At 40.8% G+C, this 12,649-nt stretch overlaps 1 protein-coding gene across 4 annotated transcripts in view; it reads right to left on the minus strand.

Moving 5' to 3' along the window:
• The window catches only part of PRKDC (protein kinase, DNA-activated, catalytic subunit), a 189,819-nt gene that overhangs the window by 51,760 nt on the left and 125,410 nt on the right, over positions 1-12,649 (minus strand). For all 4 annotated transcript variants that reach the window (XM_017961992.3, XM_003902720.5, XM_017961991.3 and 1 more), the window contains exons 60-67: positions 12,492-12,604; positions 11,293-11,424; positions 8,873-9,052; positions 7,390-7,595; positions 4,568-4,706; positions 2,587-2,775; positions 1,702-1,926; positions 408-516 (exon numbers count right to left, since the gene is read on the minus strand). In XM_017961992.3, the coding sequence (XP_017817481.2) occupies positions 408-516; positions 1,702-1,926; positions 2,587-2,775; positions 4,568-4,706; positions 7,390-7,595; positions 8,873-9,052; positions 11,293-11,424; positions 12,492-12,604 (1,293 nt within the window). The remainder of the gene's footprint in view (positions 1-407; positions 517-1,701; positions 1,927-2,586; positions 2,776-4,567; positions 4,707-7,389; positions 7,596-8,872; positions 9,053-11,292; positions 11,425-12,491; positions 12,605-12,649) is intronic.

Genomic DNA, 12,649 nt, shown 5'->3' on the forward strand with positions numbered 1-12,649 from the left:
TACCCTCAGTGTGCACCTCATGGGCACCACAGCTTTCTGTCTGCAAGCCCCTGCCTCTTCCCCACTGCTCAGGACCCTCCTCCAAGAGTTCTGCACCCTCTCAGGCCAGGGTGGGCCCCACCACCCTTGTGGGCAGGTGTCCTCTGGAGTCACCCCACTACTCCAAAAGCTTCATTAAGGTAGGCAGCATGTTTTCTTTCACTTTGCAGCCCTGGTGCCTAGAACACTGCCTGACCATTTTAAACATTTATTTCAATGATCTGAAAATATATATTTGTAAAGGAAATTCGATGGAGTTTCTAACCCATACATTAAGAAACGTGCACTTTCACTAAGTAGAAAATAATTTAGATGCTAAAACTCTTCCACAATTAGAAATGAAAAAAATGACAGATGAAAAAAATTACCTTGTTTGCTTATAAAGCTGATGAACTCCTGAATTTCTGTTAAAGCCTGTACAGACTGCAATTTGGTGAGTCTACTTCGGTGTAAGAGGACATCAATACTAGAATAATTCTTAAAAAAAAAAAAAAAAGGCATTTACAAATGCCGTGTTATAAATCAAGCTGTGTCTTTAAGTTTTTAACAGTACTCTAAATTATGAAATGTAGCAATTATTCTATAAATATGCCTCAGAATGGTTAATAATTAGGTCACAGACACAGTTAACAAACAGTTTAAAAAAAATAATAATTTAAGGTTTCAATCACATTTTGGCTCGGTGAAATCAATAAAACTGACATCACCAGGCTATCACTGCCTCAACTTGCCACCAAGTTTTAATAATCCCAACATCCTATAATGTAAAACTGCTGACTACAGAAGCCAATTCTTCTTTTGATAAACTTCCTTGAGAGTGCTAATCAACTTCAACACATTAAATAAAAATGAAAACAATGAATGAATATGCTTCTGTGCTAAATGTCACTAACCTATGCTAAATGTTATTAATAAACTCTATACAAGACATTCACTTACAAACAAACAACTGTCAGGAAAAGATTTGGAGAAAAGCAAAAAGGAAAGAAAGAGTGGCAGAAAACAATCAGGGAAGATCAACCCCCACTCTTCTCCACAAAGTAAACAAGCTTCCATTCTGCTACCCCAAATAGAAAAGTCTACTCTTGGCCAGGAGCGATGGCTCACGTCTGTAATCCCAGCACTTTCGGAGACTGAGGCAGGTGAACCACCTGACATCAGGAGTTCAAGACCAGCCTGGCCAACATGGTAAAACCTCGTCTCTACTAAAAATACAAAAATTAGCAGAGCGCCCGTAATCCCAGCTACCCAGGAGGCTGAGGCAGGAGACTCACTTGAACCAGATTGTGCCATTGCACTCCACTGTCTAGGTGACAAAAGAGAAACTGTCTCAAAAAAAAAAAAGCCTACTCTCAAGTGTTCTTTAAGAGTATGAGAAAGGTAACAAAAGGGGAAAAAAATGAAACCTTTCTAAAACAGGAAAAAAAGATTTAAAAAGGCATTAACATAAATGACAGAATGAACAGCATTATTGGAAGAACAGAAAGAAGGAAATAGGTGGTATGAAAATAGTACTTGAAAATTTTTGTTTTTTTTTCATGAGTTTACTGAGTTTTAAAAATATCCTAAAAATAGTATATTTCAGATAGATCCACATTATAATACACACACACACACACACACACACACACACACACACACACACACAATATATAGTATTACCTGCATAAAACTCTGAATGCCATTTTGAATGTAGTATCTGGCTCTGTCAATATCATCTTGCAGGAGGTAAAGTAGACTCAGCTCTTGACTGTAATGAAGCTCTAAAATCGCCTTCTGGAGCTCCCCATGCATAGCTTTGTCAATAAATGTCAGCAGGGACTGGTCAGCCTCTCCCTGGAGCAGCAGCTTCAGCTTGCTGCGGATCATGTAAGGTAGATACGTTTCCTAAGGAACATAAAAATATACTTGTAACTACAGAAAGCCAATTTGAGTATGTCTGATTATTTTATTTCTGTAATACTCTCTGCTATACTTTCATAGATCAATATTTAGAATCAAAGCGATGATGTCTGATGTCTGAAACAGTAATCTCCAATTTTTAAAATAAATTCATCTAAAATAGCTTGTTTTGTAACCACAAAATATATAGGAACGTGTTCTACAAAATAATGGGGACTACTTTTAGCTGGAAGATGATTTGGATGTTACATACAAACTGAGGAATTTACAAGCACAGTCAGGATAGGTATAGTGTGCAGAAACCAGGAGAGCCTCTTGTCCCAGGAGCTGGGAGGCCTGTGTTTAGTCAGTGATCCAGGGCGACTTCTTGTAATATAAGACACAACAGTAAATATTCTCCCATGTAGTCATACTAGGAATGTTAATATTTATTTTAAAATGCATTGCATTCATTTTGAAAAGATGATTAGCTAAAAGTGATAAGAGATTTAACAATACTATGGGGTTTGTAGGTGGAGTCAGGTCATGCAACTCACTGGTGCTTCACAACTACTACCTGTTTTGAAACGTTTTAAACAACTTTGTTAACTAGAAAACACCTATCTAAAATATTTATTTCAATCACTTAAAAATAATTTTACCCACCTGATAAAATGGTTCACTCCAGATTTTATTTAGATCTGGGGGGTTCTCACTGTCTACACTGGCTGTAGAACAGTATTCAAGTGATTTCCACTCAGCAAGGTGGTTGTAACAGTCAAGGGATGCAAGTTCCCAAAAATCCTTCTCGGCGTCTGTGGGCTCACCATCTACCCAGTCTTGTTTATTGAGAGCCTGGTGGAGAAAAGTTAATAAAATTATTTTACAAAGTTGGAAAGAATACCAATGAGAACATGTAAAAAGGAAGAATGTAACAATCACACTAAAAACAATCCTTTTCAGATTTATGGCAAGGAGAGAGAAAAGAGAAGCTATTCAGAGTAACACTGAATGGAAGAAAAACCAAAAGGAATTTTACAGTACTAAACGAATAGACAAACCCAGCTGGGCATGCTGGCTCACGCCTGTGATCCCAGCACTGTGGGAAGCTAAGGCAGGTGGGCCACCTGAGGCCAGAAGTTTGAGACCAGCCTAGGCAACATGGCTTAACACTGTCTCTACAAAAAACACAAAAACTAGCTAGGTGTGATGGCAAACACCTGCAGCCCCAGTTACTTGGGAGGCTGAGGTGTGAAGATCACCTGGGCCCAGCAGGTTGAGGCTGCAGTAAGCTGAGATCATGCCACTGCACTGCAGCCTGGGTGACCCTGTTTTGAGAGAGAGAAAAAAAAAAAAACACACACACACACACACACACACACACACAAATCCTAACTAGGAGGAAGCCATTTCTCTGAGAAACTTACCAATGAAACCAATTACTAAGACTAACCAATTAGTAAGACTTAATACTTTTAATCACAATAACTTGATTTACATCTCTCCTGGGGGTTATTTACCACATAACAAGTTCTTACAATAAAATCAGAATACAGGACATTTATAGAAAATTGCAGAGGATTTTAAAACCTGGACTGCTCATTGAAGAGTTTCACAGGTCACAGACCCTGAATTTCAACACCTACACTTGAATAGCCACTGACAACATGTACAAAACTGAACTTATAGTCATCTTCCCAAATTCTTCTTTACCTCTGATATAGTTTGAATATGTGTCCCCACCTAACCTCATGTTGAAATGTAATCCTCAATGTCAGAGGTGGGGCCTGGTGAGAGGTATTTGGATCAATGGGGGCAGATCCCTCATGAATGAAGTGGGCCATTCCCTTGGTGATGAGTGATCCTAGCACTTTGGGAGGCCCAGGCATGATGGCTTGAGTTCAGGAGTTCCCAACCAGCCTGGGCAACATAGTGACCCCTCGTCTCTCCAAAAATCTTTAAAAATTAGCCAGGCATGTTGGTGCATGCCTGAAGTACCACCTACTCAGGTGGCTGAGGTGGGAGGATCGCTGGAGCCTGGGAGGACTGCTGGAGCCTGGGAGAAATGATCATGCCACTGCACTCCAGCCTGGGTGACAGAATGAGACCCTGCCTCTAAATAAATAAAAGTATATGGCACCCCCTCCCCAACTGTCTCTCTCTTGCTACTGCCTTTCACCATATGAAGTGCCTGCCCCCGCTTTGCCTTCTACCAATGAGTAAAAGCTCCCCAAGGCCTCCCCTGAAGCCAAGCAGAAGCCAGCACCATACTTCCTGTGTAGCCTGTGGAACTGTGAACCAATTAAACCTCTTTTCTTTATAAATTACCCAGTGTCAGGTATTTCCCTATAGAAATGCATGAACAGCCTAATACAACTTCTTTATAATTTTTTTTTAACTAACTGAAAGAAAATAACCTAATAACCTATTCAAATAGAAACTGTGTAAGAGCAGACAGAAAAACAATATACAGTTTCATAGTATGGTAGGCCCTCACTTAAGTGAACCTATAAGGAAACCAATTTTCTTCCTCATCAACATTGTAACCAACAAGGATCTGCTGTACCTTATTTTGCTTAAAGTTACAGTTCAGCAGAAAACAAAAGTGTTGTAGTAAATGTCATATTTTGCCAGAGATCAATCTTACCTCATCATACTGTTTAGCAGCTTCAGAATAATCACTTCTGGCTTCTGCTAACAATGCATTCTGAGTGATTTGCTTTGTTCCTATCTCACTGCTAAAAATCCCACGGAGGACGTCGTATTCTCCAATTGATCTATACAGTCTACAAAACAAATCAAAAAGGCCAAATCAATGAACACCCCAGTATTTTAAAAGTATTTATTCTAATGAAATGATAGTAAATCAAGTTGCCACACATTACATTAACAAGAGACATAAAATGTTACTTTAATTTTGCTAAAAATATAAAATTTAAGAAACTATGAAGTTACCCCTAGATTTTATAACTTTAATCATACATAAGGCAGAATTTATTCAGATGTGCATTTAAAGTGGAATCTGGGACAGGCGTGGTGGCTCATGCCTGTAATCCCAGCACTTTGGGAAGCCGAGGTGGGTGGATCACCTGAGGTCAGAAGTTCAGACCAGCCTGGCCAACACGGTGAAACCCCATCTCTACTAAAAATACAAAAAGTTAGCTGGGCGTGGTGGTGCGTGCCTGTAGTCCCAGCTACTTGGGAGGCTGAGGCAGAGAACTGCTTGAATCCAGGAGGTGGAGGTTGCAGTGAACCGAGAACGCCCCACTGCACTCCAGTCTGGATAACAGAGCAAGACTCCGCCTCAAAACAAAACAAAAGTAGAATCTGAAAATATCAAAGGTTCACAGTATACAAGATGTGTCATTACATAAGGTTCTCCAGTATTAATCCATGAAAATATCTGCAGGTGACCCATTTGGAATCCTTGTCTAGCCCCCAAAAACCCGGAAGCAAAGAAAAAATAATCCTGACTACTGATGCCATGTTTAATCCATGGTTCTACGGACAATCTCAATTTGTTGGAGTATTCATTCATTTCTTCACTTTAACAAAATTCTGGCTTGACCCTTTCAATCAGGTTTCCCAGTCCATGATATTCTCAAAGTGTTTATTAGGTTTGTTCCCTTCCTCCAGGAAATTTCTTTCCATCTTGCAGTCTCAACCCAAATGTTATTTCTTCCTAAACCAGCCAGCCAAGGACTGCTCCCTCCTTAGTTCTCCTGCTGTTCAGTTTCCTTCTGGTACTAAGTCTCTTGCATTTACATCAAAAGAGCCCTACGGGCTCTCTCCTAGAGCTTATGAATTCTGAATTCAATAAAATCTAGTAGATGTGGCTCTCTTATTGCCCTGATTACAGAATGTTAGGGGTAATAAATCAGCAGTAAAGGTGGGTGGATAGGTAGGTGGTGGAGCAGTAGCTCATGGCCCCAGAGTCAAAGGAAGAGGGAGAGCTACATACGTACCCCTATACTGGTTCCCAGGTCCCTGGATTATGTTCACTGTAACACGGTTAAAACAATGGTCATGACATATAAAAAAAAGGCTAAGGCTGGGTGTGGTGGCTCACGGCTGTAATCCTAGCACTCTGGGAGGCCGGGGCAGGCGGATCATGAGGTCAAGAGATCAAGACCATCCTGGCTAACACAGTGATACCCCATCTCTACTAAAAATACAAAAATTAGCCAGGCGTGGTGGCACGTGCCTGTAACCCCAGCTACTTGGTAGGCTGAGGCAGGAGAATCGCTTGAACCCAGGAGCCGGAGGTTGCAGTGAACCAAGATCGCGCCACTGCACTCCAACCTGGGCGACAGAGCGAGACTCCTATCTCGAAAACAAAACAAAACAAAAAACACTAAACTTGTTCACAATGCTCAGAAACGAATGCAAAAATATCACAAAAGTATGAGAATGTACTTAACACAGTTAGAAAAAAATGTTTAAGTTTAGGTCCTTAAAAGTTGTTTGCTCCGCTTACTTAGTAAATACACATTATATATGTTTACCACTCCTGGAAATAGTAAACATACAAGGTGCCACTTCCTGTTCACTTACACATCTGAAGCAATAGGAGAAAACGGTTCCAAGGTAAAATCAGCATAGCCCAGAGGCACTCTCTGAATGGCCCTGGCATTTTATCTTGTCTAAGTGCTCACCACCTTCTACTTCAATTCTGATTTATTATGTGTAAAGTACATATATTTCCTACTAGATTGCCAGTTTTGTGAGTCTGTGATCAATGTCTAACCCAATTTCACATCTCTTTAGTGCCTGGCACAGCACCTTGTACACTCAGCACTCAATCAAGACAGACATGAATTAACTACAAAACAGCAGGAAGCACAAGGATCCCCTCCCTTACTTTTACTATCTTTTCTCTTAGAACCTAAAGCTCTAAAAATCTGCACTACAAAATGAAGTTCAAGTTAAATTTCAATCTTAACCTAACAACCTCCTCAGAATGAGACTTTCATATGATGAGATCACAGGTAAGGGAAGAATCAGACATAATGGAAAATGGTATAACTAGAAAATGGAATCTGTTTATCCCAAATTAACTGATTTAAACTCTTTCTAAAACCTTAAGTCCTGCTGAAAATACTGAATCATCCACTATTCAGTGTAGTGAAGCAGGAAATAACATAAAATATTAAGAACTATGATTCACAGCTACACTTTACAGGAAACTCAACTTGGTGAATAACACTGAGTCCAAAAAATCGTATACTGAAAGAAATCAGCAGGTTTCAATAACATTCTCTTTCCTTGAGCAAGACACTGCTTGATGTGGCAACTGTTCTTGACTTTGAGAATGGTACTCAGCCTGAAAGACTTTTTTTTCTTTTAAATTTCACATTACTGTTACTATCAACTTTATTAGTTCATTTTCTACCAAGTGAAGCCAAGTGTTTTCCATATTGCTTTGGTCAAATCCAGTGTGCTCCCAAGAGTACTCGACCTCACACTTACTTAGCAAGCTCCACCCATCTGAGGACATCAGGAGGGAGGCGGGCCTTCCCGCGGACTCGCTTGGCAGGCAGCTCAGCAGGCAGCAGGCGGAGCAGAGCCTCCTCCAGCAGGCGGATGCCCACGGGCTGCTGTAGGCTAGCCAGGCAACCAGCGCTAACAGCTGCTGGGTCAAGGCTCAGCAGGGCTGCGTGCTGGCAGCTGATGTCCTGTGAAACCACACATACAACCAGCTGTTTAGCTTGTGGTACTTGGACCATGTTTTCACAAGGAGTAACATACTTCACTAAACATAAAAGGTACCGATGTTTAAGTAGTGGTATCACCAGAAGTTTCTCTGTGTAATGCTATTAACAAATTATCCCACAATATTCAATTTGCTCAAAGGAGGAAATGACCTTTTAATTTTACACTTCCAATCCAGGGATCGATTTAAAGCAAGAAAAGCACTATCAAAATATGAAGATAACATATACACACACACATAAATTAGAAACCAATATAAAACAGAGCTAATGTATAAAAAGAAATTTATACTGACAGTTTCACGTTCGATCAAAAAGAATAAAACAGAAAAACTAAGTATTTCATTTCAGAAAAATATTACCCAATTCGTTTGTAAACCGATACTACCGATACACAATATTGAAGAATATAAATTAGTAATTATTCAGAAAAGGTCACTAGATACAAAAATACTAAAATGAATCAAAAAGATGTTCTACTAGGGAATTTTATATAACCCATACTTTGAATGGCACAGAAAACATTTCTTACATGAAAAATAATCTTCTGACAAATATATTTAAGTAGTAACTGAATATTAAATTAGATTTTCTGCTCATGCTATGTTGCCCTGGAAAGGACTTCTCTGACCACTGCATCTAGGCACACACACCCTACCCCATCAAGAGGCACCTGCTTACCTGCTTCATTACTATCTTACACTGCTTTAATACTTCCCCATTACTCAAGTACTATGACACTTACTACAACCTAACGTCCCGTTCTACATTTCCCTGTGGGTTGCCTATTACGCATCTATTAATGGGAATGTAAGGTCAAGAGGAAAGGAATTTTTGCCTCTTCATCGATGTGGCCCAACCACCTAGAACAAAGCCAGGCGGGTACTCAGTCAACACCTTTTGACAGCAGTCAAGAGGCAGGAAAGAATTTGGTGAAAGACTACATAAGGAAAAACAACTAAATAAATGAAGGGTTTCATCAAAAACACTGAGGGGACTGGCTTACTACAAAATAAAACATAACATGTTTGATTTCTGGTTATTCTGTCACATATCGGTTTTTCTGGGGGGGGGGGAAAATAAATTACATCTACTCATTTGGGAGGAGGTAACCCAAACAGTACATCTACTCTGTTAAACACCAGGTTATCAAAAGTTTCAACATGGGAAACAGTGTGATGACGGAACGGCCATGTGAAGCCACAGCAAACAATATTTGGTGAAGTGTGTGCAGACTTTACCTGAATACAAGAGACAAAAGGTGGAAAGAAAGAGAAGGTGGTATTAAGAAAACGATTGAAGTCTTGGAGCAACTTTTGAGTGATGTTGTTTTTTTCAGACAGCGTCTTAAATTTATCCATCTCTTTCAAAATTCCGGAAAACAAGCTGCTAAAGAGCTGTTTTGCAATTATTGGGTCTCTCTGTAAAAAATTCAAAAAAAAGACAAATTAGGATCTGAAGCAAAAATGCTATATAAATCACCAATACTATCAGAGCTTAGAAAATACAGACTGTTGCAAACACATCTATTATACCTCTCAATTCTATTTGGAAAGATTTAACAGGCATTGACAAAGGCAGCATCTGGAATTCAACCAAATATATCTGTTTGATGTATGTTATGGAAACATGGACTTTTGGCCCAGAGAAATGAATTTAAAAGCTGGCTTAATCAATATGTAATGACATAGCTTCTCTCCTGAGTTGAGTCTGGGTCTCCAAACTTTAAATGGGGACTACCAGAACACATCACAGTGTGCTGCGGGGAAGATTAGCCCAGATGATGCACAGCCAGTGCTTAGTGTAGCACCTCATAAAATCTCAGAGAAAGATTAAATGTTTAGGTATTTTCCTCCTATCAGCACCATGGTAAAGCTTAAAATAACTGATCAGCTTAAATGAAATGCCAGTGTTAATTTTCAAGGTCCCACCACCTGACCACTTTAAACTATTGAAACCATCAGATGCTTCTTCTGAGCATCAGCTCCCTCAAACAGCACACTACCTAATCATTTATAGCTCTAACCCTCACACACTTCATGGCCACAGGATACTCCCTTTATTTATTTATTCATGCTGTGACATTAGTACCAAAAACAGTTCCTGGCATATAGTGTCTATCTTTGCTAAATGGAGGCATGTAAGCATGATAAATAAAGTTTAAAAATTACTTTGTGTAATCTTCTAGGGATCTTCCCTGTTAATAAGTTTTCTATCATATTATAATTGACAAGTCAATTCTGTTAATATCTTTTTGTTAATTTTGCTACGTGTTCGCCTCTGAAGGAGGTGAGACTTGTGCTGCTTTTTGGGATCATGTTCTTTTTTCATGTTTAAGACCTATTTTAATTATGTTTACAACATAATGGTAATCCATTTTTGATGTTTTATGAACAAATTATATTATTAAATGAATGTTCTTAAATCAAGCGTGATTTCTGCATATTGTTGAAAAGAACATTAAAAGCAATGGTTTACACTTAGTTACCATAGCCAAAAAATAAATGCTTGAAATGTTTACTGTACAATTCTACTGATTTAAGATTATACTTAATATTAAAAAAAAAATCTAATTATCGAACGCAAAAAATTACTTTGATAAAAGCTATGTATGACTAAAACATACAAATTCCTTATTGTATATTTTAAGTAATATATTTATCTTGTTATAAGAAGTTCTAGTGAGTAGTAAAATTTTAGAAAATATGGCTAAATCAAAAAAAGCACAATCCCATTTACAACAGCCACAGAAAGAATAAAATACCTAGAAACACACTTAACCAAGAAGGTGAAAGATCTTTACAAGGAGAACTAAAAACACCACTGAAAGAAATCACAAAATGACACAAATAAAGGGAAACACATTCCATATTCATGGATTAGAAGCATCAATATTGTTAAAATGGCCATTCTGCTCAAGGCAATCTATGGAATCAATGCTAATTCTATCATACTACCATCAGTTATCACAGAACTAGAAAAACTATTCTAAAATTCATGGAACCAAAAAAGAGCCCGTATAGCCAAAGCAATCCAAAGCAAAAAGAATAAAACTAGAGGCACTGCACTACCCAACTTCAAACAATACTATAAGGCTGCAGTAACCACAAAAGCATGGTACTGGTACAAAAACAGACACACAGACCAACGGAACAGAATAGAGCACCCAGAAAATGTGGTTTAGGAAAAAAGAAAATAAGTATCACCCACAATTATACCATAAAGAGGTTAAGTCACTGGCACGTGTCTTTTACTGGTGTGTACACTTTTAGACCTGTTTGGTAACCTGCTGTTTTTATGTAACACGTGGTGGACGGGTTTCCATGTCTACAATCCACTGATTCCTGAGTACAAATTCCTTCATTTATGCTCCCTTTCTTCAGACAAATGCAGTGGTAATCCTGATAAATAACGATAAATAATGTCTTCAGCACTGATGATCTCAGAGTCTCAGCATGTGTAAAGAAATCATGGAACTAGGAAATGGCAGAGTCAGGACTTGGAGCAAGGTCTTTACACCAAGCCCACTGTTGAGGACAAACCAACACCTCATCTATGTTGCAGGACAGCCTCAGCCATGTTTCCTCACATAGGCAAACCCCTAAACTGGAAACAGATTTTATTTAACCTGTCAACAGAAAACGCAGCGGCAAAGACTGACCTGGGCCACGGCCTGTAATGGGGTGATGAGGCTGCTGTGCTTGATTTGAATGTCAGGAAGGTCTCCCAGCCGGTAGCTTCTGTACAGAACGACCTGGGCATCCTGCTTCATTTTTAACTCACTCTTGATTTCCTACAAGCACGAAAACCAAAGTAGAAGATGAACATTCTCATTGAAGGAAACCAGTCGTGCATGAGCTATGAGGCTGCCAAAATCCCCTGAACCACAAGGGCGAAGCAGTGGGAACTAATGCTCGCGGAGGCTTAGTCACTCTGCTTTACCGTCTAGGGCAGATGCTGCATCCAAAATAAAATCACTATACAACAAGCAGTGGAAAGGCTTTAAACATTCACTATAAAGTAATCAGAATATTTATAAAATCGGAAAATTTGATTTAGAAGTATTTAAAAACAGGCGGAGGGCTGCATCTCTGGAAAGTCTCGATGAGAACGAAGCTGGCAGCCGGTGCCCACTTCCACCTCAAGGTCCTGCCCTCCGGCTACTTCTGCTCCCAGGCAGCTGCAGAGCCCAAGGTTCCCCTCCGAGGGGGCAAAATAGTGCCCCGGGGGCGCAGTCCGGGAGGCCTCAGGCTCCACAAACACGGCTGGGCGGGAAGGCTTGGGGAGGGGGCCGGCACAGTGCCCCACTTCGAGGGCTTCACACCCAGATGTGGATGGAGGCGCTCCCGTGGAGGCAGCGGCTGGCGCTGAACTTGAGCACCGTCAGGGATCCGTCCTACCCCCTTCTTATAAATGCATCTTAATGACCCATATCTAGGCGGAATGGACGCTGCGGCTACAGAGTCTCCACGCCACGGGAACGCCCGCCTGGCCACCTGTTGTCGGGGCCCCGTGAGTCCCAGCCCCCAGCTGCCCTCCCGCCGCATTGGTCCCTGAAGCGAGGGCCAGTGAAGTCCTGCCAGGGCGCGGGCCTTGAGGTGGGCCCAGGATCAGCCTGCTGATCCCAGGTCGGCCACGCTTCCACCCGCGGAGAGAACGGGGTGCATTCCTGGGCCCCCACCAGGGCACCGCGGGGGCTGCATCCCCGTGGGGGAGCCCCAGGAGGCTGGCTTGGAGCAGCCCCGCCACCTGGTTTGCAGGTGACACTGGAGCCAGTGTCTGGCAGGAAGCTTGTTCACTTCGTCTGTATCCTGTGACAGAAACTGCATCATTCTGATCAAATTCTTGACAAAATACAACCTTCTCTCGTTTTTGCTCAGCAACGCCTTTTCTGGCATACATCAAACTGAGCTTCTCTTGGTCCCTCATAAACCGTCTGCGCAGTCGCAGTAGGTCCACTCGGCCAGCCGCACCTGGAGAGGGAAAGCAGGCCCAGTTACTCCCCGCCGCCCAGACAC

Source organism: Papio anubis, chromosome 8 (genome assembly GCF_008728515.1).
Source record: "Papio anubis isolate 15944 chromosome 8, Panubis1.0, whole genome shotgun sequence".
NCBI lineage: Eukaryota > Metazoa > Chordata > Mammalia > Primates > Cercopithecidae > Papio > Papio anubis.